This window comes from Azolla caroliniana, unplaced genomic scaffold, assembly GCF_043228905.1.
Source record: "Azolla caroliniana isolate FFs.n. ecotype wild unplaced genomic scaffold, voAzoCaro1.0.p SCAF_18, whole genome shotgun sequence".
Taxonomy (NCBI): Eukaryota; Viridiplantae; Streptophyta; class Polypodiopsida; order Salviniales; family Salviniaceae; genus Azolla; species Azolla caroliniana.
This window is the reverse complement of record NW_028230453.1, coordinates 4,549,432-4,575,227: the sequence shown is the minus strand read 5'-3', so window position 1 is coordinate 4,575,227 and position 25,796 is coordinate 4,549,432. Positions and strand designations below refer to the sequence as shown.

At 39.2% G+C, this 25,796-nt stretch overlaps 2 protein-coding genes and 1 pseudogene across 2 annotated transcripts; 1 reads left to right on the top strand and 2 right to left on the bottom strand.

The window, feature by feature from the left end:
- The first annotated feature begins 7,492 nt into the window (after window positions 1-7,492).
- Window positions 7,493-25,576, top strand: LOC147852170 (putative phospholipid-transporting ATPase 5). The gene is made up of 11 exons (XM_087334337.1): window positions 7,493-8,527; window positions 9,141-10,498; window positions 10,623-10,733; window positions 10,874-11,150; window positions 11,244-11,332; window positions 11,427-11,535; window positions 11,634-11,843; window positions 11,953-12,078; window positions 23,890-23,988; window positions 24,089-24,280; window positions 24,571-25,576. The coding sequence occupies exons 1-11, from the start codon at window positions 8,102-8,104 to the stop codon at window positions 25,237-25,239; spliced, it is 3,666 nt and encodes a 1,221-aa protein (XP_087190463.1). The 5' UTR covers window positions 7,493-8,101; the 3' UTR covers window positions 25,240-25,576.
- LOC147852172 (uncharacterized) lies at window positions 16,708-20,747 on the bottom strand (annotated as a pseudogene).
- On the bottom strand, window positions 20,614-21,692 carry LOC147852171 (uncharacterized). Its single transcript, XM_087334391.1, has 2 exons — window positions 21,645-21,692; window positions 20,614-21,585 (listed from the first exon to the last, which is right to left on the bottom strand). Exons 1-2 carry the CDS (start codon window positions 21,690-21,692, stop codon window positions 20,614-20,616), a joined length of 1,020 nt encoding a protein of 339 aa, XP_087190517.1.
- Window positions 25,577-25,796: the final 220 nt, after the last annotated feature.

Here is a 25,796-nt window from a genome sequence, read left to right as displayed (position 1 = left end):
ATTTGAGGAATTGCTCATAATGGCATTGAAGTAATTGTTCTCCTTTGTGGTTTTCATAGGTCATCATGGCTAGAGCCATTGTAATGTTTTCATCTTTCATTCTACGTTTCGGCGCCGTTCAACCACTACGACCGCTCTTTGGTCGCTCTCCGGTTGACGTTTCTCCAGCCTCTCCTCTGTCGATATCGTTGTTCTAGCCATTGAGTCGTCTTAGTCCGGCTCATTCCGGTCCGTACCGGCCGGTTTTCTAGCAGTCAGTTTGGCTACTCCCGTCTTTGTTCATCTTCTCTGGCTCTGTGGGCGTCATTCCATCGTAGCTCTTCTTGGTCACTATCTGGCCGTCACTCTTCTTGGCCGATGTTCGTTCCAGCCGTTTGTCTGTTTCTTTTCTGTCTCGTATCTATGTTCATTCTGATCACCTTTTCGTTTTTTCTTTGGACCCCATCCTTCTCATTGCTTTCTCTTCTCTTTTGCAATTAGATCTATGCCAAATAGACCGAAGAAAAACCAACAAAACACACTCGAAAAGACATTAGTTTGCAGCAAAATCGTGCAACAATGAATTTGGCATTTTCATTCCCATTTCTCGTACACTTGTACATGTTGTTGCCATTCCTCGTTAGTTCACTACACAATCGTTTCGGCAATCAATCTACCATTTCCTGCTTCTTATGCACATCATGGTCGCCATTTGTTGCACATTGTCATCAATTCCATTTCTTGCAGATCATCACCACGTAACATTCTTCATCTTCCTTGCGCACAACATCACCTTGTTGCATTCCTCGACGGCTTCAACCACCATCACCATTTCTTTCACATTTCGTCATTGCCATGTCTTTGCCGCGTATTAATCTTCGACTTCGTCTTCAAAAGGGTGTCGCCTTAGTGGTCGCCAAAAGGCGTTATACGTTTTTAGGGTTAGGGTTAATATATTATTATGATGATGATTGATGATGAAGATAGACGTCATGTAATAGTGAAGATGATGAATGACATGATGTGAAGATGTTGACAAGCGTTGAGGGGTGGGGGGTGGAGCCATTCTCAAGGGGGTTCAACGTAAGAGGGAAGAGAGATTGAGAGATAAATGGTTATTGTATTCATTCATTCCCCATAAGGGGTTAAATAGGTACAAAGGGTTAGATACACAAGGGTGTAAGACCTTTGGCCATTCACACCTAGTCACAAACTCACACCTCTTTGTATCCACCACATTCACACTCATAATCGTATAACATTACACATACACATTACATCTTTCGCCCTCACTTATCACACTTATCAATCACACGTACGTCTCGTACGGTAACAATAAGTTCAAGTTGTTGCCTTTGGGCATTTTTAATACTACTAAAGAAAATCTTTCAAGGAAAAAAAAACAAGCAGTCAACCACTAGTAATCTCAATACTAACCTAATCCAATACTAATCATGTGCAATTCAACACTAATATCATTCAATCCGATTATAATTCAAATCCAAACCCCTCAATTTGAGCATCAATTATCCCTTAGTAATGATTGAATCACCACACACAAGTGTCAAGCATCCCATTGAAATCTTGACATATCTATTGTCTACCAATTGCATTTCAGTAAATTTCGAATGATTTAACATGTGGCATTTTGGTAAGTTCCCAAATTAAGGATGGTTTAACAAATGACGTCTTGGTCATTTTTTAAAAATTGGATGGTTTTATAGAATCTCCTAATGAATGTGGTCAAGTGGTAATAAAATGAACTACCTAAAAAATGGAACATGGTACACAAGTTAATATTGTAAAGAGAATCAACATAGAAAAAGTAGCATTCAAGTAAAGGTTGTGAGTCACAATATGAACATTTTAAGACCATCATTTAGAATAAGAATCAATAACATGGGCTTCTCTTATCTTCTCGAAAGATAACGTGCAACACATGCTTTGATGGAGATATACTCGCCATATGATAAAATAAAGGAATTAATTCCCCAGCCGACACTCTTTTTATGTGGTACGTGATAAAGTGTCACAAATGGCATTCTTTAAATGACCCAATTTTTTTTTCTCAATTGATAAAAAAACTAAAGATTTAGGTAAATGTTGATTAGGGAAATGTTGATTAATCAATATATGGTGCAAAGTTCATTAGTCAAGATTTGGGCTCTAATTAAATAATGTTATAATATGTATTTATTTTCAAATCAATATACATGCACTATTAGAATAATGTGTTTGTCAAGATTTGGGTGTTAATGGTTTGATTTGTCATGTTTCCAGAGTAAATAAGAGATGTTTGAAATCTTGACAAATGCAAAACAAAAACCAACATTTATAAACTTTACTAAACACATGTACAATTTGTACTATGTAGTATGCTCACAGTGGGTCACTGAGGATATTCTATCTTATGTTTTGCAAAAGCTTGGCTATGACAGTTGCCCAAAGGATATAGTATGGTCGCATGAAAATGATAGTGCAACTACACATGTGATCAAGTTAACTTTGAGATATTCTTATCTTATGTTTTGCAAAAACTTGGCTATGAGAGTTGCCTGAAGGATACAGTATGGTCGCATGAAAATGATAGTGCAACTACACATGTGATCAAGTTAGAGCAAGGCCATCTTCGCTATGACCTTATTTATTACTACATTGCATTCTCAACATATATACAACTTTAAGAGTATTGTTGGCTTCTCATTGTTAAGTGATAAATTTATTGTTCTCCAATGCTTAAACATTCGAAATGTTTTTATGGATGTGATATCATTTCAGTAATCATTGACGTGATATCCTATTGTTTGGAGGTTGCATTGTTAGTTTCATGTATGATTGTATGTATATGCAAGTACAATCGAGTGTATATACTTATGGATGGATGTATGTGCTTTTGAATGATTCCATGTATGTGTGTATATCATATGCATGAATGAATGATTGAGTGTATGCCTATTGTGTGTGTGTGCCTATGCATGTATGTATGTAAAGTTGTATACTTATGTATGTTCGAACAAGTGTACGTGCATGATTGTATGTATGTTTACATTCTCATATGTGTATGTTGATGGTGTGTATATATTTCCTATGCCTATGTATGTTTGAGTAATTGTATGTCTATGATTATATACATGCAAAATAATTTGTATGTATGATTGCATGCACAAATGTTTGAATGATTGTACGTGTGTATGTGCGCACGTGTGTATGTTTGAATGATTGCATGTGTATGATTATGTGCATGTAAGATTGTATGTATATATGTATTCGGTTAGTGCCTCAAGTCTCCCCTTAGATAGCCCTATATCCTAGAAACTACAAGATTGTTTTGATCTTCCATATTGCCTATGTTCTAACAGAAACATATGTGTTCTGTAATGGTGAGGAAATTAATACTCAGAGCTTTACCACATCTATATATTATGTAATTCAAAGAGCTTTATTATGTTGTGTTTTATGGCTGTTTTTTTTCCCAACAGTTTTTACAAATGCTAGAATCAGTTCAGATATACTGGTGGAGAAGAAACAATATTATGTACTATTTGTATACTGCCTCCGGGCTTTTTATTAATACCAATGGAGCATATGTTTTATGGTAATTCAAAGAGCTTTATTGGGTAAGTTGTAGCTCTAATACATATAAGTAACAAATTTATTAGATGAAATTGGTGAGGATGCCAAATTTCCTTTAACTATGTTGTTTTTGCTTCAACATCAAAGCCGAGATGTTGCCTAACTAACCATACTATATTTAAGTTTATAATGCAGGTTGTTCTGAGGAAGTCTTTGGAAATTTCAGTTGGCATACTCACATGCATGTCCTAACATGCACCATATCGATCCCGAGCCACAACACCAACAAAAGAATCTCTACCTTTTTTATCGCAACATTGCTCTCTCACTATCCTAACGCATAAGTATATTTGCGACAACTTCAATATTGTCCAAATAATCAATCTTCTCACGCCTATTTTCGTTTATATTCCTTTTACTTTATTTTGAAGATCATTTTGTAGTTTGATTCCTCAATCGTCTTTTTTGTTTCTAGGACAAATCTGTGCAATATGGCAATGATCGCACCTTCAAAAATAATTCAAATAAAATTTAGATCATGTAAAGAAGTGCCATTTGATTCCTGGAGTTTTTCTGTGTAGTTTTTTTAGAAACATCATGTTGAATTCTTCTCATGGAATTTATTGGTTGAAAAGCATGAAAAAAGCATGAAAAATCTTAATCATTTTACGTTTTGATGCCCATTACGTAGCTTTGTAGCTTACCAAGCAGGAGAATTTGTGGACTATTCACATACGTAACGACGTTTTCTATTCGCCATCAATTTCTTTTGCGAAGATCATATGCTCCTAACTTATTGAAGTGAATGGGAGAGTTTTCTCAAAAACATTCATACGAGCAAGAAAATCATGCCTTTCTTTGCTAACAAAATTTCATAATATGATTAATTCAAGTGGCGTCTTTGATGTATACACCATTGAGCTTAGCTTCCCCCTTCGCTCGCATGCAGAATAGGTTCACAACCACGCCTTCATAATGAACTTAAAGTACTTTTCAATGGATACATATATTTTACCTTTTTTACAATTAGGTTACCTACCTTGTTCACTACGAAAACTTGTTCATGTTTAGCCCTTGTTTTTGAACATAAAAAATTTATCACATTAGCATATATGGTATATGTACTTATGATTTCTATCTCTTACATGTTACACATCCAACTCTTATGTCTTTCTCTAGATCCATTGGCGAACATGATCCGGTGAATCGGTGATGATGCTCCAACAACTTTCATTGAATAAACATTGTAATCATATTTTCATTGTTATCCTAATTCGTTTAAGTTTGGTTACCTACCTTGTTCATTAGAAAAACATGTTTATGGCTGGAAAATATCCTTCTCACATTGGAATATATGATGTGTGTGCATTTGTGTTATTGTCCCTGACGTACTACTCTAGAAAGAGCATTCATTTACGTTTCATGAATCGTCAAAGCAAGGAAGAGAATACTCTTTAAATGATGAAAGTCTCAAGACTGCATTTCGTGGTCGTGTGGTTTATCTAGATGATGTAGTTGCACGATTATACCATGTATAAGGCTAGGCAATACCTAACTATTGATCGGTATGCATTTGGTGAATCCTATGGTAGGAAGAAAAAATAACATGGACGAAAGATCCAAATAAGCAACAAACAATTAATTGTGTTGATTAATATCCATTTGAAATATCACTACTTGAATGAAATGCTCAAACATCATGGATGAATTTTTGTAGAGTGCAATGTTTAGGTGTCTGCTACGCTCTCCTCATGTGATATCTTTGAGGAGAGAATTGCACATGCAAAAGCAAATAGCTCTCATTAATTGGAGAGAAGTCTCATTAATTGGGGAAACATGAAACTTTAGAGAATTGTACATGCAAAAGCAAATAGCTCTCATTAAATTTAGTAGATGACACAAATACTATCTTTATCGGATTCTAGTCCCATTCATGGAACATGATAAGGTTAAATCTATTGGTGAGTGTATCCATGTACAACAAGAAGAAGAAACATTGTAAAGTCAAACTAAATATAGCCAATGCTAAATGCATCCAAACGACAAGAAGTTTGCAAGTGGAGAGAGCCTATCAAATAACAATACCACCAAAAGACATTGATTCTACATGTTGAATTAACTAGTTTGAGCTAATGGCAAGAGGGCCATTATTGTCGACTTTTGCACTCATAAAGAACTTCTTCGACCATGCCAACCTATTATACGAATGCCAACAAATTAGTAGCATTGATTAAGAATTGCATTCATGGGAGACACCGATGCCAGTCATTTTCAAGGAAATGATCACAAAAGGTTATTAGAATCCTTTCTAGTTTTCCCTTGGGGATTCCACTATTTTTCCTCTATAGCATTAGCACCATGCAAAGGCGAAAGACCATGTTATAATATTGGGGTTTAACATAAAGTCAACACAAATATTTATACATAAATATACCCATTATCTGCTAGGATTGAATAGGTACCCACTCGTGTTTTTGTAGGCCACAAATGTGAAGGCACGTATGAACAAAATATGCCACAATCTTCCATTTTTCATGACCTAAAGTTGTGGAACCTTTGAGACAATGCAAGAGAGGTGCTGAGTTGACTGATTCTCACAATAATAAATTGTCCTCAAACTGCAAAACGTCTAAACGTAATAGCATCTTCAATATGCACACAAGCAATTCATGAACGAGAAGACATCATTGGCATGTAGTGAGTGCACGGGCATGTTTGGCATCGAGCGATAAGATGCAATGGAATGGATGGTAAGTTCATGCAATGAGCATACAGGTGGGACCAAAAAGCATATAAAGATATGCCACGTTCAATGCAACAAAAGGGATCCATAGAGCTAATAAAACAATCCATGTGTGAAATGAAAGAAACTCTAGGGGACAAAAGAGTCAATCCCCAATATGGTTAGGATTTGGCAACGGCTTGGCTCAAGCCTAAATTGAATACAAACGGTTTGGAGGTTCGGTTCATGTTTGAGCTTCCTTAACTAGTTTGAGGCCAGTTATGGGATTGCTCAAACCAGTTAAGCCTAAACCGGTTACGAAGCTGATAATGGCTTAATCGGTATAGTTTGGACAAGGCCAAACCGGTTAAGCCGAAACAGGACAGCTGCCGATTCCTGAATATGGTCGTAGTCACAAGCAAAGAGAGGCACAGACACACACGCACATGAAGGAAGGTCATGGAAAGCACGAGAGATCCATGGAACGGTCGGTTGTTACGGCCGCCCGAGTGCGAAACGGACGAAAGTGAGGAGAGTCAATTAGCCATGGAGTTACGTACACGAGAGGGGGTCATCGGAAACACTAACACGGGAGAGTAGGGGCCAGAAGCACGAGAGAGAAAGGCGGGGGAGGCCCGAGAGACAAAGCGGGACTTGACTAAAAAGCGGTCAAAGATTGTGACTTGACCAAACAAGAAGTCAAGTCACCATCATGAGGCATGACCAGAGGGCAGGACAAGCTCAAGGGTCATGCAGAGAGAGAGAGAGAGAGTGTAGAGAGAGAGAGAGTCTAAAGTGAGAGAGTGTAGAGAGAGAGAGTCTAAAGAGAGAGAGTGTAGAGAGAGAATGGGAAGCATAAATGAAGGGTCTTTCTGTATGAATGGAGGAGTGAATGGATTGGATGGTGGGGTTTAGAGAGAGAGAGAGAGAGAGAGAGAGAGAGAGAGAGAGAGAGAGATCATTTCTTGACACATTTGTGCAGCTATGGAGTAGAGTAAACTCAGAAGAAGGTTCCTGGAAGGTTCATCTCTCTCTCTCTCTCTCTCTCTCTCTCTCTCTCTCTCTCTTTGAATCATCGCCGTCTTTCGTTGAATTCTAACATTATCGTTGACAATAACCGCAATAACAGACGAAGAAGAAGAAAGAAGAAGAGCAGGAAGAACTAGACACAAGGATCAAAAGGCCAAAGGAGCAGGAAGAAGGTGAAGAAGAGAGATTCAGGATTTCTCTTAGATCAGCAAGTTTCTTCCTCTTCCATCAGATCGTCTTTCTTGGAATAAGTTTTACTCTCGTTGTAGCTAATCCATTCAAAGAAGAGGAAAAAGAAGAAAGAGGATAAGGATAGGAGGCTTACGGCTAGCGTTTCTATCAGAGGAGGTCATATCAGTGACCTGACCCAAGAAAATCCTCAGGTTGAATCGAAGCAGACTTTGGATAGACTTTTGTTTACAGAATTTAGTCGATGCAACCTCAGATCATCTACCTTTTTGATGAATTGACCCTAGAAGATATTTGATTGAGGAAAATTTTCTGGGAGACCTTAAAACATTAAATCTTGCGGGAATTTTGACCTATCAGGTTCTTTGATCCTAGGCAAGAACCAAACTTGATTGAAGAAAAGCATTTCTCTAGCAGTTTTCATCTCTTCGGATTCAAACTATAGGGTGCTTTGACCATCCAATTGAAGAAACATATTTGGCTGAAGAAAGCTTGGGCAAGCATCATATCTTGTCTGATTTGATACTGTACTTTGAGCATGCCATCAATTTTATCCAGGCCATTTCGATTTGATTAGAAATTCCTTCTTTCAGAAAAGTCCCTTGAGATATGGGCTCTATGGAGCATCCAAACGACAGGAACCACAGAAGAAAGAAGAAGATAAGGCTAAGTAAGCTTTACTCCTACTCATGTGTACGGCCTGTGGTAGAGGAAGGTGATGCCAAGGTTCCTCTCGGAGGTCCAGGTTTCTCTCGAGTTGTTTTTGTAAATCAACCTGAGAGACATCTACAGAAGCCTTTCAATTATCTGTCCAACTACGTCTCTACAACTAAGTATAACCTCATCACATTCTTTCCGAAAGCTTTGTTTGAGCAATTCAGACGAGTAGCAAATTTGTATTTCTTGCTTGCTGCTGGACTCTCTCTTACACCACTCACTCCTTTCACACCGGGGTCTATGATTGCTCCCCTTGTGTTTGTGATTGGAGTGAGTATGCTCAAGGAGGCCATCGAAGATTGGCGACGATTCTTACAGGTTTGTTTGTAAAACTGAACACTTCTTTTTCCCTACAATGCCATAGATATAACTATCACATTTTACACCGTCAATAGTATATGTATGTAGACATATCTACTCATATATTATAATATAGCGATATGGTGACATTGTAAGAACTTGTCCTGTTAGTCGTATCTTTAAGGGCATCATAACTGTTAGAAAACATGTATTTTGTGCATAGAATACTCTGAAGTATTTAACACGTATTTTACATTTTAGAACTGCCAGCTTAAAACGTTTCACGTATTTTATAAGTATTTTACGTTTCCCAAACATTTTAAAATTTTAATTTTAGAAGTTGACTTAAAAACAATTGTTAGATGCAATAAAAATGTAAGAAGTATTACCCGTATTACCCGTATTCTACCTTTAGAATGCATATTCTAAGGATTAAAAAAAAGGTAGAATATGTAGCATATGTACTGTACACATATTGTACGCAAAGTATTCTACAAGTATGAAGGGCATGGAGTTATTTACCAGTATCTTAGGGATACGTCTAGTAGACCATATCATTCAATGAGATGATATCTCTTGATGATGTTTCATGTGCTTGGTGATTTATTGATGGTGATATCATTTCATACAGGATAGAGAAGTCAACTCTCGCATTGTGAGAGTGCATGTTAAGGATGGTATATTTGTTGACACCGAATGGAAAAATGTTCGGGTTGGTGATGTTGTGTTGGTGCAAAGAGATGAGTTCTTTCCTGCTGATCTCCTTTTCCTTTCATCAAACTACCCAGATGGTATTTGCTATGTGGAGACCATGAACTTGGATGGAGAGACAAATTTGAAGCTGAAGAAAACAGATGACTCCACCTTGGGTTTGGAAGGCAATGATAATTTCAAAGGGTTTTTAGGAACCATTCAATGTGAGGATCCAAATGCTAATCTATACAGTTTTGTTGGAAATCTGGAGTTTGAGGATTCGATCATTCCTCTTGGTCCTCAGCAGATATTGCTCAGGGACTCGAAGCTTCGCAATACCCAATATGTATATGGAGTAGTGATATTTAGTGGTCATGATACAAAGGTGATGCAGAATACCACTGATTCTCCTTCTAAAAGGAGTCGTATTGAACGTAAGATGGATTCCATCATATACTTCCTCTTTGGGCTATTAGTCTTTATCTCCCTGGTTGGAGCGATTACCTTCAGCTTCCGAACCAAAAATGACATGCCCCAATGGTGGTATCTTCGTCCAGATAGTGCCTCGAGCTTTTACAATCCAGAAGGTTCTGTTCTTGCTGGTTTTTTTCAGTTTGTTACAGCTCTTATCTTGTATGGCTACCTCATACCAATCTCTCTGTATGTCTCGATAGAGATAGTGAAAGTCCTTCAAGCCATGCTCATAAACCAAGATATTCACATGTACTATGAAGAGCTTGATAAGCCAGTTCACGCTCGCACATCGAATCTTAATGAAGAGCTTGGTCAAGTAAACACAATTCTTTCAGACAAGACGGGCACTCTTACATGTAACCAAATGGATTTTTTAAAGTGTTCAATATCAGGGGTCTCATATGGAGTTGGAGTAACTGAAGTAGAGAGAGCTGCAGCAAAAAGGACAAAGAAGAACTTTATTGAGGTATCTAGCCAATCAGAGGATGCAGGATATATGAAAATTCTTGATGAGGAAGCCGTTGAGATGGTAGAAAAGCCTCATATTAAAGGTTTCAATTTTTGTGATGCACGCCTCATGAATGGAGCTTGGATATCACAGCAACAACCAGATCTTATCAGGATGTTTTTTCGCGTCCTAGCTGTATGTCATACAGCTATACCTGAAGAGGATGATAGTGGAAACATTGAATATGAAGCTGAATCACCAGATGAAGGAGCATTTGTAGTTGCGGCACGAGAATTTGGATTTGAATTCTTCAAGCGAACTCAAACAAGTGTTCATGTGAGAGAGTTTGAGCCATCTCTTGGGATACTTGAACGGTATGTTTTGTTAAAAGAAGCTTTTAATCTCTATGAAATTTCTGTATTACATTTAAAGCTAAGTAATAATCATGGTATACTGAATGAGGGCTTTTTGACTAAAAAAAGTTGTACTGCACATCAGAGAATACAAGGTACTGAATTTGCTAGAGTTCAACAGTACACGAAAACGCATGTCCGTTATTATCAGAGATGAGGATGGCCAGATTTTCATTCTCTGCAAAGGAGCAGACAGGTGTGCATCTAAAGTAGCTTTTTCCTATTATAGACCATTCTATTATAATAAGGCAATTTTAATTAAAAATACTTTTTTCTTGTTAAAATAGGGCTTCCTATTAAGTTTTCAAGTCTCATTGTTTTGGTTTTTTGTGATAGTGTGATTTTTGAACGGCTATGCAAAAGTGGAAAAGAATTCATGGATGAAACAAAAGTTCACCTATCCAAGTATGGGGATGCAGGGCTCAGAACCCTGGCTTTGGCATACAGGAGGCTGGATGAAGCAACATATCAAGAATGGAATGAAGTGTTTCTAAAAGCTAAAACTACCATTGATGGAAGCAGGAATTCAAGATTAGATGAGGCAGCTGAGATGATTGAGAAAGACTTGATGCTTATAGGAGCGACTGCTGTTGAGGACAAATTGCAAAAGGGGGTTAGTGGGCTAAAATTTGAGAAGAATTTTGATCTAGTCGGGCATACAAACTGATTGCTTACTCTCTTTCTTTAAATTCTGAATTCTTGGTAGGTTCCAGAATGTATTGATAAGCTTGCTTTGGCTGGTCTGAAAATTTGGGTTTTGACTGGTGACAAATTAGAAACCGCCATCAATATTGGGTATGATATATTTTGGCTTTGATTAGATAACATTTTCTTGAAATTTGAGTAGAATATCGAATGTGTGAACCCTTCCATTGTACTGGATCTGCAGCTTTGCTTGCAGCCTCCTCCGGCAAGATATGAAACAAATCATTATCACGTTAGAAACACAAGATGTCCAGGCAGCTGAAGAACTAAATGATAAAGATGCCCTCATCAAGGTTTATTTCTGTTCCAAATAAGTGTAGAAATCCACAGAGATAAACACATGCCCAAAATGAGAGTCATCAGTTATTCACATTTTTCACTTCTTATTCAGGTTTGTCAAGAGACTATTTTGAACCAACTAACTATTGGACAGCAGCAAGTAACGCTAGATCCAGGGTCGAACATGTCTTTTGCGCTCATAATTGATGGCAAAGCCTTGGGATATGCTTTGGAGGATGCGGTGAAAAAGAAATTCTTTCAAATAGCTATTAAGTGTGCATCAGTAATATGTTGCCGTGTTTCACCCAAGCAGAAAGCTCTGGTATGTGTTTTTCTAAGAGCTTAAGTTTCATATTTCCTTTCTTTAGGTAATCAACTACACAACAAATATGCTTCGCTGCTTGAGTTGTCCTCCCCTTTTTGCCATATAGGTCACTAGACTAGTCAAGGAAGAAACAGGGAAGACTACTTTGGCAGTAGGTGATGGAGCAAATGATGTAGGTATGATTCAGGAGGCAGACATTGGCATTGGCATTAGTGGGATTGAAGGAATGCAGGTTTGTTTGTTAAGATCATATATATTAACTCATAGAGTTTTGTCTATTTTCATAGTAATCAATCAGTTCATTATTTGCATTTTATTAGTATATTTGATTTGCTATAGGCATTTGGAAGTATATTGGAGGTATATAAGTATTAAAAACTGAGAAACACACCTTTATTCTCAAGGATATACATATAATAGGTCACAACAGGAGAGAGAAAAACACAGAGATCACTTTTTACATAAGGAGAAGGTTCCTCTTAAAGGCCAAGATCTGGCCGTTGGGATAACTAGCTGTTGGAGCTGACTAGCCGTTTTGGCTATAACTTTAATCAGTCTCAACACTCCCCCTCAAGATGGGCGAAAGATATCCACTAAGCCCATCTTGTCACACAATCTAGAAAGACTTACTGGCCCAAGTCCCATTGTAAGACAATCTGCTACTTGATCTTTAGTAGAAACATGACTCAATTTTAATATCCCACTATCAAGCTTCTCCTTGATAAAGAATCTATCGATTTCGATGTGCTTGGTCCTATCATGCTGTACCAGATTGTTGGCAATGCTGATTGCTGAATTATTGTCACACCAAAGCCTCATCTGATTTTCTTGCTTCATCTTTAGTTCTACTAGGAGAGTTCTCAGAATCTGGTACACTGCATCCATATGATCTTTCCTTGGATCATGCATGTAGTGACTTACCACACTTACTGCAAATGAAATATCTAGACGAGTATGAGTCAAATAAATCAGCTGACCTACCAATCTTTGATACCTTTCATGATCAACTTTCTCTCTTGCAAGTTCAGTTAACTTGATCTTTGAGTCAATTGGAGAAGCTACAGGCCTACGCAGCACCATATTGAGTTTGAACAGCTCTATGAAAATCTTTAAATCAAGCAAATACTTCATTCTTATTTTTCATCAAATATGACCAAGTAACAGGAGAGAAGCAGTCAATGAAAGAGACAAAATATCTAAATCCATTAATAGAACTTGTGGAACACGCTCCCCAAACATCAGAGTGTATCAAATCAAATGCATGGGGACTCCTATGACCTGAAATAAGATACGAGCTTTTAGTAAGCTTACCAAATTCACATGCATCACAAACAAGTTTCGATTTATCAGCCTTTTCAAAAAGGTGTGGATACACCCGACTCAAAACCCCATAAGAGGTATGTCCCATACGTTGGTGGTAAAGTATGAACAAGTCCTCACAACTCATTTTAGATCCCCTCACATCTGTTCCCTTTACCATAGATGCTAATGTTGAATCCAGCCCTTCACAATCCAAATACCATAGTCCATTATGCCATGTGCCATGTGCCAGTCCCAAGTCTCCGACCTGTCCCTTTCTCTTGGAATGTCACCTTGGGAATATCAAAAGAAACAACACATTTTAGTCGGAGTATGATAGAACTTATGGATAATAGGTTTACTGGGAAAGGAGCATGCAACACATTAGTCAATATCACAGAGTTGGTACATTTCACTGTACCTATACCTACTATAGGTTGTGTTCTACCGTCAACAGTTTGAATGCTCTCTGGTATTGCTAAGTGAGTATTTGAGGAGAACTTGCTAGCATTACCCGTCACATGCCTAGATGCACCAGAATCAATTATACATTCTGGTGTAGAGGCACGAGTATGTGTTACTAGTACCTTTGGCCGAATAAGCATAGGTAACAACATTACCCCTTGGCATAAATGTGGCTCTTTGCTTCCTCCTAAGTTTTTCTAAGAGAGCTTGATCCTCTTCGGTGAACACCACCTTAGCTCCTTCCTCTTCTTTTGCTACCATCAGGCTTGCCTGGTGACCTCCGCTTTGGCCCCCACAACGGCGACCTCTAGTTTGTCCACGTCCTCCGTATTCTAGAAGTCGAGGTGGGGTGTTCCTGTCACACTTCCAAACGCTACAATCTCAGCCTGCTTCATGAATTTCACCAACGTTTTCACATGATCCTTGTTCAATTTTGACCACCTCATCCATCTTCTCAACCCAGACTATCTCTTCTCTTTTCTTCTGACTTCTTTTCTGAAATCACCTCTCATTCACATGGCACTGTCATCCTAGAAGGAGAAGCCTCCCTTTCCTCTCTTGGATGCTAGGACAGTGCTGTTCCGATCACAGTTACACCAGCAGAGGGACGGATCTAGGGTTTGGCAGAGGGGAGGATCTAGGGTTTGGCAGAGGGGAGGATCTAGGGTTTTGCAGAGGGGCGGATCTAGGCTCTGATAACATATTGAAAAATGAGAAACACACCTTTATTCTCAAGAATATACATATAATATGCCACAACAGGAGAGAGAAAAACACAGAGATCACTTTTTACATGAGGAGAAGGTTCCTCTTAAAGTCCAAGTTCTGGCCGTTGGGATAACTAGCTGTTGGGCTAGCCGTTTTGGCTATAACCTTTAATCATTCTCAACAATAAGAACTTTCCCCAAGTTGTTGGACCAGGCTACAAGAATTTTGAGAAGAAAAAAAAGATAGAAAATTTGATATACTAATGTCCCTACAATGCTATGTTGGCTAATACACTGATACCATGGTTATGTCTTTCGAATGGAGTACTAATATCAAAACTGGTGCCTTCTAATTGCGAAAATCTCCATTATGGGGTAGTCTAACATGGACAACATAACGAACCATGAAAATGTTGTTGAATTAGTGAGATCTGGAATGTCCAGATGATGGTGGTGGTGGTTGGAGGGCAATGGCTTCATCCATAGTGACTCCTCACTAGTGAGGTTGATATTCATAGAGAAGATTCTATGTGACAATTGTATCAAATAGCCACAATTTAGTTCGTGGCTATGGGACTGTGTACATGCACATTGCCTTTTTAGGCACCAAGGGCTGTACATCCACGAGAAAGTTGGCACAAGAAGCCTCCCGTAAGGAGGACCAGGTTCTATGAATGTTACTGCTTGGTATGTGTAGGATCATGTATATGCCACCTTTTCCTCTCCCAAAAAGAATTCTAGCTCTGATCTCGTTATCCGTGCTTGATTGGTGTTAAACATCATCATTTTCGTTTTATCTAGGTTTACTGACAAAACCTTTGTTTGTACAAAATGTTTTTAAGGCGTGTAAAGGTATTTGTAGTTCCTCTGGAGAGTTGAAGATTAATACAATATCATCAGCATATAGTAATATCTGTATGGCTGTACTCACTAGCCATGCTGTATGGCTGTATCCACTAGCATCTCCTGAACCACCAAATCTCTCCATGTAATGCAATGCCTCATCTGTATAGACCTAAGAGAGTGGGTGATAGTGGGCATCCATGTTTAACTCCAATTGTGCTAGCCACAGCCTCCGACAACCCATTGGGAGATCTCAGTTTTCGTGACATGGATTCAAATAGTGCATAGATTCCCCATTGCATATCAATGGGGCACCAAGGGCTTCTGGCTACTACATGAGCTGAGCATGTTATGCAGTATTGAAGGTTTTTCAAAAACAGAAGCAATAAATCCTCTTTTTATGGCCTCTGCCCTTTTCGACAAGGGCTCAGAGGGTCAATATGTGATCCAAAGTTGTGAACCCCTTTCAAAAGCCTGCCTGTCCAGCTGAACATCAACCATTTGTCTCTAGCCATGCAGTCAATTCTTACTCTAGGATCGAGCCACGTAATTTAACCAAGTAGCCACCAATAATAATTGACCTATAATTGGTCAGCATCATGAGGTCTCCACTCTTGAAAATTTCAAAATGGTATGTTCTGTCCAGGTAGTAGGGAAACTTTCTCACATAGCTCTATTAAAGATGTTTTCTGGCAACGGGAGCAAGGTGTAACGGGCATAGATAGTGCGCACCTAACAATAATTGATGATCTTGGGTCATCTCAAATTGTAACTTATCAATGTTGTTTCTTACATTTTGTGGAATAGAAAAGGTGGATAAATGTGGGTGTAAACCATGTTGGTTGGGGATATCTTATGGTAGCTTTACATATTCGTGCCATACATGCTGTTTTACTTTCTATTCCTAAGAACAATGGATACATATGAGCTTCAATATTTAGCCAAATATGATCTCTTCTTCTTCTTCACAAAGTGTTGAAGGTTGCTCTTGCCTGTTTGTATGTACAAATCCCCGAAGTTTCTTTGCGTTGCAAGCATCTCCTAATTGAGGTGACCAATCGTTTTCCATGCTGTTTTACTTTCTACTCCCAGGAACATTCGATACGCTCGAGCTTCAAATTTAGCCAAATATGATCTCATCTTCTTCTTCACAAGGCATTGGAAGGTTGCTGTTGCCTGTTTGTGTGTCAAATTCTCAGAGTTACTTTGCGTTGCAAGCATCTCCGAATATCACGACACTCCTCATCATACCAAATATTTTGTATAACTATACCAGTTTAGGGTGCATTGCCTGTTGTGGGAAGAAAGACAATTGTGTCTGCTTCATGAAATAACAATCCTTGTGTGACTTTCTCTAAGGGTGCGAAAGGATCCAAATCTAGCATACCTTGTATTTTCCACAACTATATGCATCAATTGTCTCTCGGGAAAACTGATATGTAGCTAGCCCACTCTCCTTCTTAACATATACATGTTTGTGCATCCATCCTTCATCTCAAAGCATAGATATGTGGGATCTGCTGCCAAGCCAATAGGTATATCAGAAAGAAAGAAAGAAAGATATATTAACGTCTTTTAAGAGGCCAAAATGGCCTATAAGACCGAATAAGAGATTACATCTTAAATGTTTTCTCGTCTTTGAGAACAAATCAAAATAAAGTAAATATTACACAGTAAATATAAAAGTAAATAGGATGAAAAGAAAAGAGACGAGAGAATCTGGTTTTTGGCACATGCGAGATTCTCAAGTTAGGTGTATTGTAGCTTTTGTCTCCGAAAGATCTCTATCATGGGTCGATCCAGAATGGAAATGTCTCCGAAGCGAGGGAAGCACCTACGATGGCGGGAGATAATGGCTTTTATTTGTCGATGACAAGGGTGTCGAGGTCGTGGTCCATGGGGCCGGGGCCTACGTGCACAGCAAATTGCCATTGCCCGATCAATCGTAACCCCTTTGTTATATCCTGGTCTGGATCCCATTTCTGTATCCTGGGGTTGACTTCTAGCATTAGGAGTGATGGAGCTAAAGAAAGTTGTGATTGTTCTTTGTGGATGAGCTTGTGTGGCTGTATTCTTCAACAACTTTTCCCGATGTCTCTTGAGCTCGAGCAAGAAAAGTCCTAGGCATCTTTGGTCCTCATATTCCATTACCTTGCGTAGTGGGCCAAAGCCTTGTTTAAAGAGGCAATGGTATCTCCCTCTGATTTCATAAAAGACACTACAATGACAAACATAGTGTTCTTCAGATTCCACTCCTTGATGACACAATTGGCAAATTCTCTCTTCTAGAGGTAGTCGTGTATATCTGCCCACCTCAATCTGTAGCTGATGTGATGAGGTTCGCAGCTGCCCTATCACACTACGCAGCGCATAGGATAGATGTATGTCCATATAAGGTAGCCTTATGACAAATCCATCCTCCGATGTATGTAAGAAGTGTGTCTTATAGTGGGCCATCTTTGTACCAAGTGCTATTTTGGGGCTGATCCATGTTATCTTGTTTTCTAAGTTAATAATATCAGTTCGGATCACTCTATTCTTTTCCACTTTGGTCATATTGAGATGGGGACAGTCCAAGCTATATTGGAACGGGGGTAGTGCATTTATACTCATGCCATGTGACTCGAACCATTGTTGCATTTCAGCATACCAACAGTGAGTGTCTCCATTTTCAGCCAATTGTCTTGATGACATAATTGCCAACCTTGGGTACCTTCGTTTAGGGAGCTCCCAAAGACGTTGGATAAATGTCACTGATCGGAACAATGCCTCGGTTATTATAGGTGCTACTCCCATCTCTGCCCGGATTATATCGTGGGGCACCAATGCTTTGCTCCTTATCATGCGAGCAATCATTGACACTAAAGGTCTCTCTAAATCTTTCCAATGATTTGCCTTGTTAAGACTCGGTCCCCATGTCTCTACTCCATAGAGAAGAGTTGGTGTGATAAGTGTATCAAATAACCATAGCTTAGTTCGTGGCTCTTGGAACTGCAAATGTGCACATTGTCTTTCGAGAGCACCCAGGGCTGCATATCCACGAGAAAGTCGGGCACAAGCGGCCTCCTGTAAGGAGAACCTAGGTCTTGTAAATGTTACTCCTAGGTATGTGTAGGAGCGTGTGTATTCCACCTTTCCTCTCCCAAGAAGAATTCTGGTTCTGATCTTGTTACCCATGCTTGGGTGGTGTTAAACACCATCACTTTAGTTTTATTCATGTTGATTGACAAACCTTTGTCCGTACAAAATAGTTTTAAGGCATTTAGATGTCTTTGTAGTCCCTCCGGAGAGTCAGAGATCAGCACAATATCATCAGCATATAGTAATATCTGTATAGCTATACCTGCTAGGTGTGCTCCGGAACCACCAAATCTCTCTATGTACTGTGATACCTCATCTATATAGAGACCGAAGAGTGTGGGGGATAGTGGGCATCCTTGCTTCACGCCAATTGTGCTGGCCACCGCCTCTGACAAGCCCTTAGGAGACCGAACTTTTCCTGAAACAGATTCATAGAGTGCATAGATTCCCCATTGCATATCTATAGGAACACCAATGGCCTCTAGCCGCTGCATAAGCCGAGCACGTGGCACGGTGTCAAAGGCTTTTCGAAAATCCACAAAGCAGCAATAAATCCTCTTATTGTGGGCTCTGCCCTCCTCAATAAGGGCCCGGAGGGTGAATATGTGATCCAAAGTTGTGAAACCCTTCCGAAAACCTGCCTGTCCAATTGAACGGCAGCCATTTTGCTCTGCCCATATACTCAATTCTGATTCCAGAATCGAGCCATATAGTTTAGCCAAGTAATGGCCAATCATGATTGTCCTATAGTTGCTTGGCATCATGGGGTCTCCACTCTTAAGGATTGGCACAATGGTATGCTGAGTCCATCTAGTAAGAAAACCTTCGCACATGGCTCTATTAAAGATGTGTGCTAGCAATGGGAGCAAGGTGTCACGGGCATAGATAAAGTGTTCACCCACCAAGCCATCATGATCTTGGGCCTTCCCGAATTGTAGCCTATCAATGGCATTTCTTACATTTTGTGGTGTAAAGAAGGTTGATTCATGTGGGCGTGAGGCATTTGGGTGGGGAAGAGGAGGTTGCCCCGGGGTATCATATAGGACCTTTGCATATTCATGCCACACCTGAGGTGAGGTCAATTGTGTGGTGGGTTGCCTCTCATTAAACATTTTCCATGCTCTTTTACTCTCTCGTCCTAGAAACAAGCGATACAAATGATCTTCAAATTTAGCCAAATACAATCTCTTCTTCCTCCTTACGAGGCGTTGGAAGGTTGCTCTCACTTGGTTGTATGTATAAATGCCCCGAGTTATATCACGTTGCAAGCATCTCCTTGTATCACGACATTCATCATCATACCAACTATTTTGTATTACTCTACCGAGTTTGGGGGGGTTAGCCGTTGTGTGAGGGAAGGCTTTTGTGGCTGCTTTATGCAATGATTTGGATAAACCTTGGGTAAGTTCTTCAAGGGGTGCGAAAGGATCCAAATCTAGCATGCCATTGTATACACCACAACTATAGACATCAATTGTCTCGCGAGTGAATAGATACCTAGCCAGCCCACTCTCCTTAGCATATACATCCTTTGTGCATCCATCCTTTACCTCAAAGCGTAGATATGCATGATCAGCTGCCAAGCCAATAGGTCTTCCCGATATAATGAACACTTTTATTTCAGGTATAAGAGATGGAGATCCCATTAGATAATCGATTGTGCTTGAGCCCCCTTTTGGGTTCCAACATGTCAAAGCATCTGATCCAGGCCATTGTGACAAGCCATTATATATCACAAGTCCATGCGCGCTTCCCAAGGCTAGAAAGTGTTTTCCATATTCAGTTATAGCACTCATATCTTGAGCTTTTCTCTTTAGACCAACCTCTTCCACCATAACTTCTCCATAGACAGCCTCGTCGGTGTTAAATATAGTTGTTTGTTCATCCTTGGTTCGTGCATTAAAATCTCCTAATAGTATTATATCCCCCATAGTAGCAAATCTTATGATATCATCATATAGTGGTAGATATGGTGATTCACCTAGAGGTGCAAACCTTGAATAGGCAGGTGGAAAGTAGCAAATTGCAATATATAGCTCCCTAAGATCCCCTCTTTTTATGCATATCCACATGTAGCGTGCATCCACATCCTTATGTACAACATGCACTCTACCATGGAGCTCCTCTTTGTATAGCATAGCCACTCCTCCCGAACCTCTAGTGCTTCCTGGTGTCCGAGGTTGGGGGCGACATATTGACTCCCATCTGTATCCTTGGACCTCGGGGAGTTTGCTAGCCATACATTGGTGAGTCTCTGTATACATAGCAATATCTGTGTTTTTCAATGTATCTTCAAAATATCCGACATCTGTCCGTAGAGAGCCGTTGCAATTCCATATGGTCATGCGTAGGGTCTCATAGGCCATATATCGTCATGCGGTTCTCTTCTCTGTAATAATGACCTTGCCGTCTCTATATACGGCCCATTTACCTTCCTTTCTTGCATCAAGCACTCGTGGCATGTTTTCTTTGCGGTGTGCCACTTGGGCTGGAGTGAGATCGTCATCTAAGTATATCTTTTCACCCTTGAGTGCCTTTCGTTTAGAGAGGAAAGCTTTTTTCTTGTCAATATCCATGAAGCGGATGATAAGGGCTTTAGCTCTAGACTCATCTCTTCCCACTCTCCATGCCGAAGCAAATGGAATATCCGATGCTCCAATCTTTGTTGCGAGATTCTTGGCATCTTCTTGTGGACTTCCCTTTTCGGCCCAACCAACCACTCGTACATGCAATGCACGAGCTTTCCTCTTTGCTTCTTCTTCTAAAGTAGCATTCATCATTGCCATCCTATCCGTGGATGTTCCTTTTTGCTTTTTTACTACCTCTATCCAAGGAGCATTTGCTTTAATTTCGTTTTGGGCGTGCTCGGCTTGAGCTTTGGCATCTTTGGCGATGTCTGCCCATGTTTGCATTTCCTTCATGACATTGGCTTTCACTGTAGAGATGCATCTTTCCACTGCTTCTTGTCCTTTTTCAAAATCCACTTTTATAGCTCCTAACTCAACTTTACTTGAGGATATTTCATCCTTAAGGTATTGTGTCATGTCATCCTTGAGCTCTAAGTGTGATTTCTCCACATGGCTTATAATGTCTTTCCGCATCTCTTCTAATAACTCAGCCTTGATAGAGGCGTACAATTCTGATTTCTGTTTCTCTATCTCCTTTTTCATTTCTTCCTTTAGTGCTATTTCGATATCTTCTCTAATACGGTTGATCTCTTGCGCAAGAGATGGACTCTCGGGCATAAGAGATGGAGGTTCGATCAGGTAATCAACTTTGCTTGCACCTCCCTTTGGGTTCCAACATGTCACAACATTTGATCTAAGTGATTGTGACAAACCATTCTATATCACAAATCCATGCGCACTTCCCAAAGCTAGAAATTTTTGCCATATTTTGTTACTTCACTCATATCTTGAGCTTCTCCCATTATACCAACTTGTTCTGCCATAACTAACTCCATACCCTCACTCGTGTCAAATATAGTTGTATGTCCATTCTTAATTTGTGCATTGAAGTCTCATAGTAGTACTATATCCCCCATACTAGTAAATCGTCATATAATGGTAGATATGGTGATTCTTCAAGGGGTGCAAACCTCAGTAGGCAGGTGGAAAGTAGTAAATTAGATTCCCCCCTTTGGAGTCGTATCCAGATATAATGTGCATTGACATCTTTATGCACAATGTGCACTATCATGGAGCTCATTTTTGTACAGTACAGGAACTCCTCTGGAGCCTCTAATTCTTCTTGGTATCTGTGGTTGGGGACAACATATTGACTCCCATCTATATCCTTGTACATCAGGGAGTTTACAAGCAATGCATTGATGGGTTTTCTGTTTACTTCGTGATATCTGTGTTCTTGAATGTATCAAAATACTCAATATCTGTCCTTAGAGAGCCATTGCAATTCCAGATAGTCATGCATAAGGTCTCATATTCCATACACCGTCATGTGGCTTTCGTCTCTGTAATAATGACCTTACCATCTCTATATACAGCCCAATTGCTTCCCTTTCTTGCTTCTGAGCATTCATGGCATGTTTTCCTTGTCATTTACTAGATTGGAGTCTCAATATAATTTGTCACACTTAGTGCCCTTCTCTTGGGTTGGAAAGCGTTTTTTTTACCATATTCGTGAAATGGATGATCATGTCTTTAGGCTTAGACTTGTCTCTGATGGAATACCATATTCGTGAAATGGATGATTGTGTCTTTAGGCTTAGACTTATCTCTGATGGAATATCTGATGCCCCGATCTTTGTTTCGAGATTCCTGACATCTTCTTGTGAGCTTCCTTTTTCGGCCCAACCAATTCGTACATGTAATGCACGAGCTTTCCTTTTTGGCTTCTTTTTCTTCCAATGTAGCATTTATCATTTCCATTTTATCTACCAGTTTTCCTTTTTTCTTTTCTTGCTACCCCTATCCAAGGAATTTTTGCTTTTAACTACCTTTTTGAGCATGATTGACTTGAGCTTTGGCATCTTTAGCCCTCTACCCATGTTTGCATTTCCTTGTAAATTGATATTTAGCTAGCCCACTCTCCTATGTTTGCATCTCTAGCCATTCTCTTTCAAGGCACTTTTCATGTCATCTCTCATATGATTCGCCTCTTGCTTAATCAAATGGTTAAGAGATGCATTTTGGGTATCTTATCCACCCTTTAGGTACTAGTCGGAGTGCTCCCATCCTTTCCTTTTCTAGTTCAGTATCTTCTTGGGGTCTTTCATTGATCCGTCCATCTTAATGGGTATTGAGAGCCATATATTCATTCAGTAGGACAAGTACAAGGATTAGGTCAGAGCGATTAGGTTAAGTAAACCTGGCAAATAAACACAGAGGCAAGGACAGGGAGCACAACAAAAAGATTAAGCTAACATTGTAAAAACCAGAGAGATTAGGTTAAATAAACCTTGCAGGAAAACAGTGGGAAGGAATGTAAAGATTAGGCAAACATTGTGGAAACAAATTGATTAGGTAAACATCTCAGTAACACAGGGATTTGACAAAAATCAAACAGGCCTCTTGGAAGACTAAATAGAGATAAGAGAGATACTTGACAGAGAAATAAACTACGTAGAACTCTTCTATTTCCGTAGGAACATATATAATATGCGAAGAAATTAAATGCATCTTCACAAGAACTAAATGAATAATCTCGTAAATCTTGAAATAGATCTTTAAAAGGTGAAAGTGATAGTGGGATGGAGAGCCATACCTGAAGAAAGTAAGGATTTTCATTGTTTTTTCCCAGTATGAGAGGGCACACATTAAGGATTTCTCTAAAGTAGTCTTTCCCAGGAAAAACTTGACGAAGAAAGGCAAAAGCCTTTGTGTACTGTGGAGTGATGTTTGTGAGCAAGCCTTTCCAAACCTTGATATAAAAGGGTATTCAATACTGTTACTGAAGATTTCTGAAATGAGTGAAACATTTTGTGATGTGAGCCGATAGGTTATTTGTTGATTCAAGAGAGAAAAGTAGCAGCATTTGAAACCGACAAGGTTGAATGTAAACATTACAGTTTGTAGAGATAAATTTGGGATTTGAGCACTAGAATGGGAGTGATAAATATAAAAAGAGATTGAGGTCTGACGGAGGAAGTGAAATGGCAGAAATAAAATTGTGTAACATCATTGTGACAGGCGGTCATGGCAAGTGATTTTTCTATAGCACAATTCCGCTTTCTTGAAAGGCTTTTGATCGTTCATGGTCATTGGTGCTACAAAAGGATAGCGACCATGGTATTTTTTTACTCTCTCATCAAATATTCCCTATGAATTAGACTTGTTTTCCTCTAATGCATGATTTTATTAATTTGTTTAAGTTATGCATGATACACAGGTGTGCTACTTTTTCTACAAGAACATACTCTTTGGATTGACACTGTTTTACTTTCAAGCATTCTCGAATTTCTCAGGGCAGACCCTCTACAATGATTGGTTTAATGCACTTTTCAATGTTTTTTTTACATCATTGCCAGTGCTTGCCCTAGGAGTCTTTGAACAAGATCTTTCGGCGAACGTATGTCTTGAGGTGTGTCTAGCTATTTTCCTTTAATATAAGAAGAAAACACCAAAATACCCCTAGCTTGTTGGATATTTTACTTGCTAAATTCTGTTCACCTCAGGAGAACTCGTGTAATTTCTGAAAACTTAGGGGTAGGGGTATCTTGGAAAATATCTAACAAGTTGGGGATATTTTGGTGTTTTTCCTTGATATGCTATAGCTGAGTCTCTCTTTTGATTGACTAGAGCATATTCAATCTCTTGGTTGTCAATAGTGCTTAATTTGCTTTTCCTTATTCCATTTGCTCTCTTTTGTAGTTTCCTAGCATATATCAACAAGGTCCAAAGAACATGTTTTTTAGTTGGATTCGAATTCAAAGTTGGATGATGAATGGCGTATACGGTTCGATTGCAGTCTTCTTTTTGACTGTTGGCGTTTTCCATCCTCAGGCATTCAGAGACGACGGTAAGGTGGCTGGGTTTGAAGCACTTGGTGCGACCATGTATACAACCATCATTTGGGTTGTCAATATCCAAATTGCTCTTGCAACTAACCACTTCACATGGATCCAACATCTTGTTATATGGGGTAGTATCTTACTTTGGTACATTTTTCTCATGATCTATGGGATAATTACTCCACTCATCTCTTCAAATGCTTTCTTAATCCTTTCTGAGGCATTAGCTCCATCTCCATTTCATTGGTTTTCGGTGCTTGCCATTGGAACCGGTTGCATCTTACCTTACCTTGCCTTGTCAGCATTTCAAAGACGATTTCAACCCATGGATCATCATATTATCCAAGAGATCAAGTATCTCAATAAAGATAAACTTGACCCTGAGATGTGGTTGAAAGAGAGGGAGAAAGCTGTTGAAAGAGCTGATTTTGGTTTTACTGCTATGGTTCAGCAAATTAAACGCAAACTGCGTAAGCCACCTTCTCACAAACTCAACAAGATAGATCACCATCATGTGGAGATCCTTTGATTTTGTTGCTATTTTTTGGTCTTTGATGGCAATCAAAGACCAGAAAATAGCAACAAAAGAAGATTCTCTGGTATCAAAAGATTCCCTGACATCCAAACCTACAGCTATTATCACATTTGAGCAACCTTTGAGGGTCATAGAACTGATGGATAGGATTCCAGAAGTAGTTCCTGTGATATACGTTCAACCGTATTCTTTTTTGTACATTTCACATATTTTTTCTAACACCGAACTAAAAATGCAACCGACCGACCACTTGAGTCCAACGGTGTATTCTTTTTGTACACAGTCCATGAGATTCATGTTAATTGAATAAATGTACTTTTGTTGAATTAAAGGGAAATTGACCTTATTTTCTACCACTCTTCCGTGAGGAATGGAAAGAGGTATAATAACCTCATACAAATATAAACCTTGGGGAGGTTACACAATAAATAGCTCAGAATCAAATCAGAACTATCATGCACCAAAAAAGGAATGCTTTTGAGGAAGAACAATATTAGGATTTATATTACCCCTTCAAGAGCAAAGACTTGGTCATTACTAGTCGATCTATT

What these genes read in the sequence shown, in the direction of transcription:
- LOC147852170 (XM_087334337.1), top strand. Translation starts at nt 8,102, where the DNA reads ATGGGCTCTATGGAGCATCCAAACGACAGGAACCACAGAAGAAAGAAG. An exon ending in ACAAAAGGATAGCGACCATG is followed by an intron (nt 23,989 to 24,088) that starts GTATTTTTTTAC and finishes CATGATACACAG; the next exon opens with GTGTGCTACTTTTTCTACAA. An exon ending in CGGCGAACGTATGTCTTGAG is followed by an intron (nt 24,281 to 24,570) that starts GTGTGTCTAGCT and finishes TCTCTTTTGTAG; the next exon opens with TTTCCTAGCATATATCAACA.
- LOC147852171 (XM_087334391.1), bottom strand. Translation starts at nt 21,692, where the DNA reads ATGGCAGAACAAGTTGGTATAATGGGAGAAGCTCAAGATATGAGTGAA. An exon ending in AAGCTCAAGATATGAGTGAA is followed by an intron (nt 21,586 to 21,644) that starts GTAACAAAATAT and finishes TTTGTGATATAG; the next exon opens with AATGGTTTGTCACAATCACT.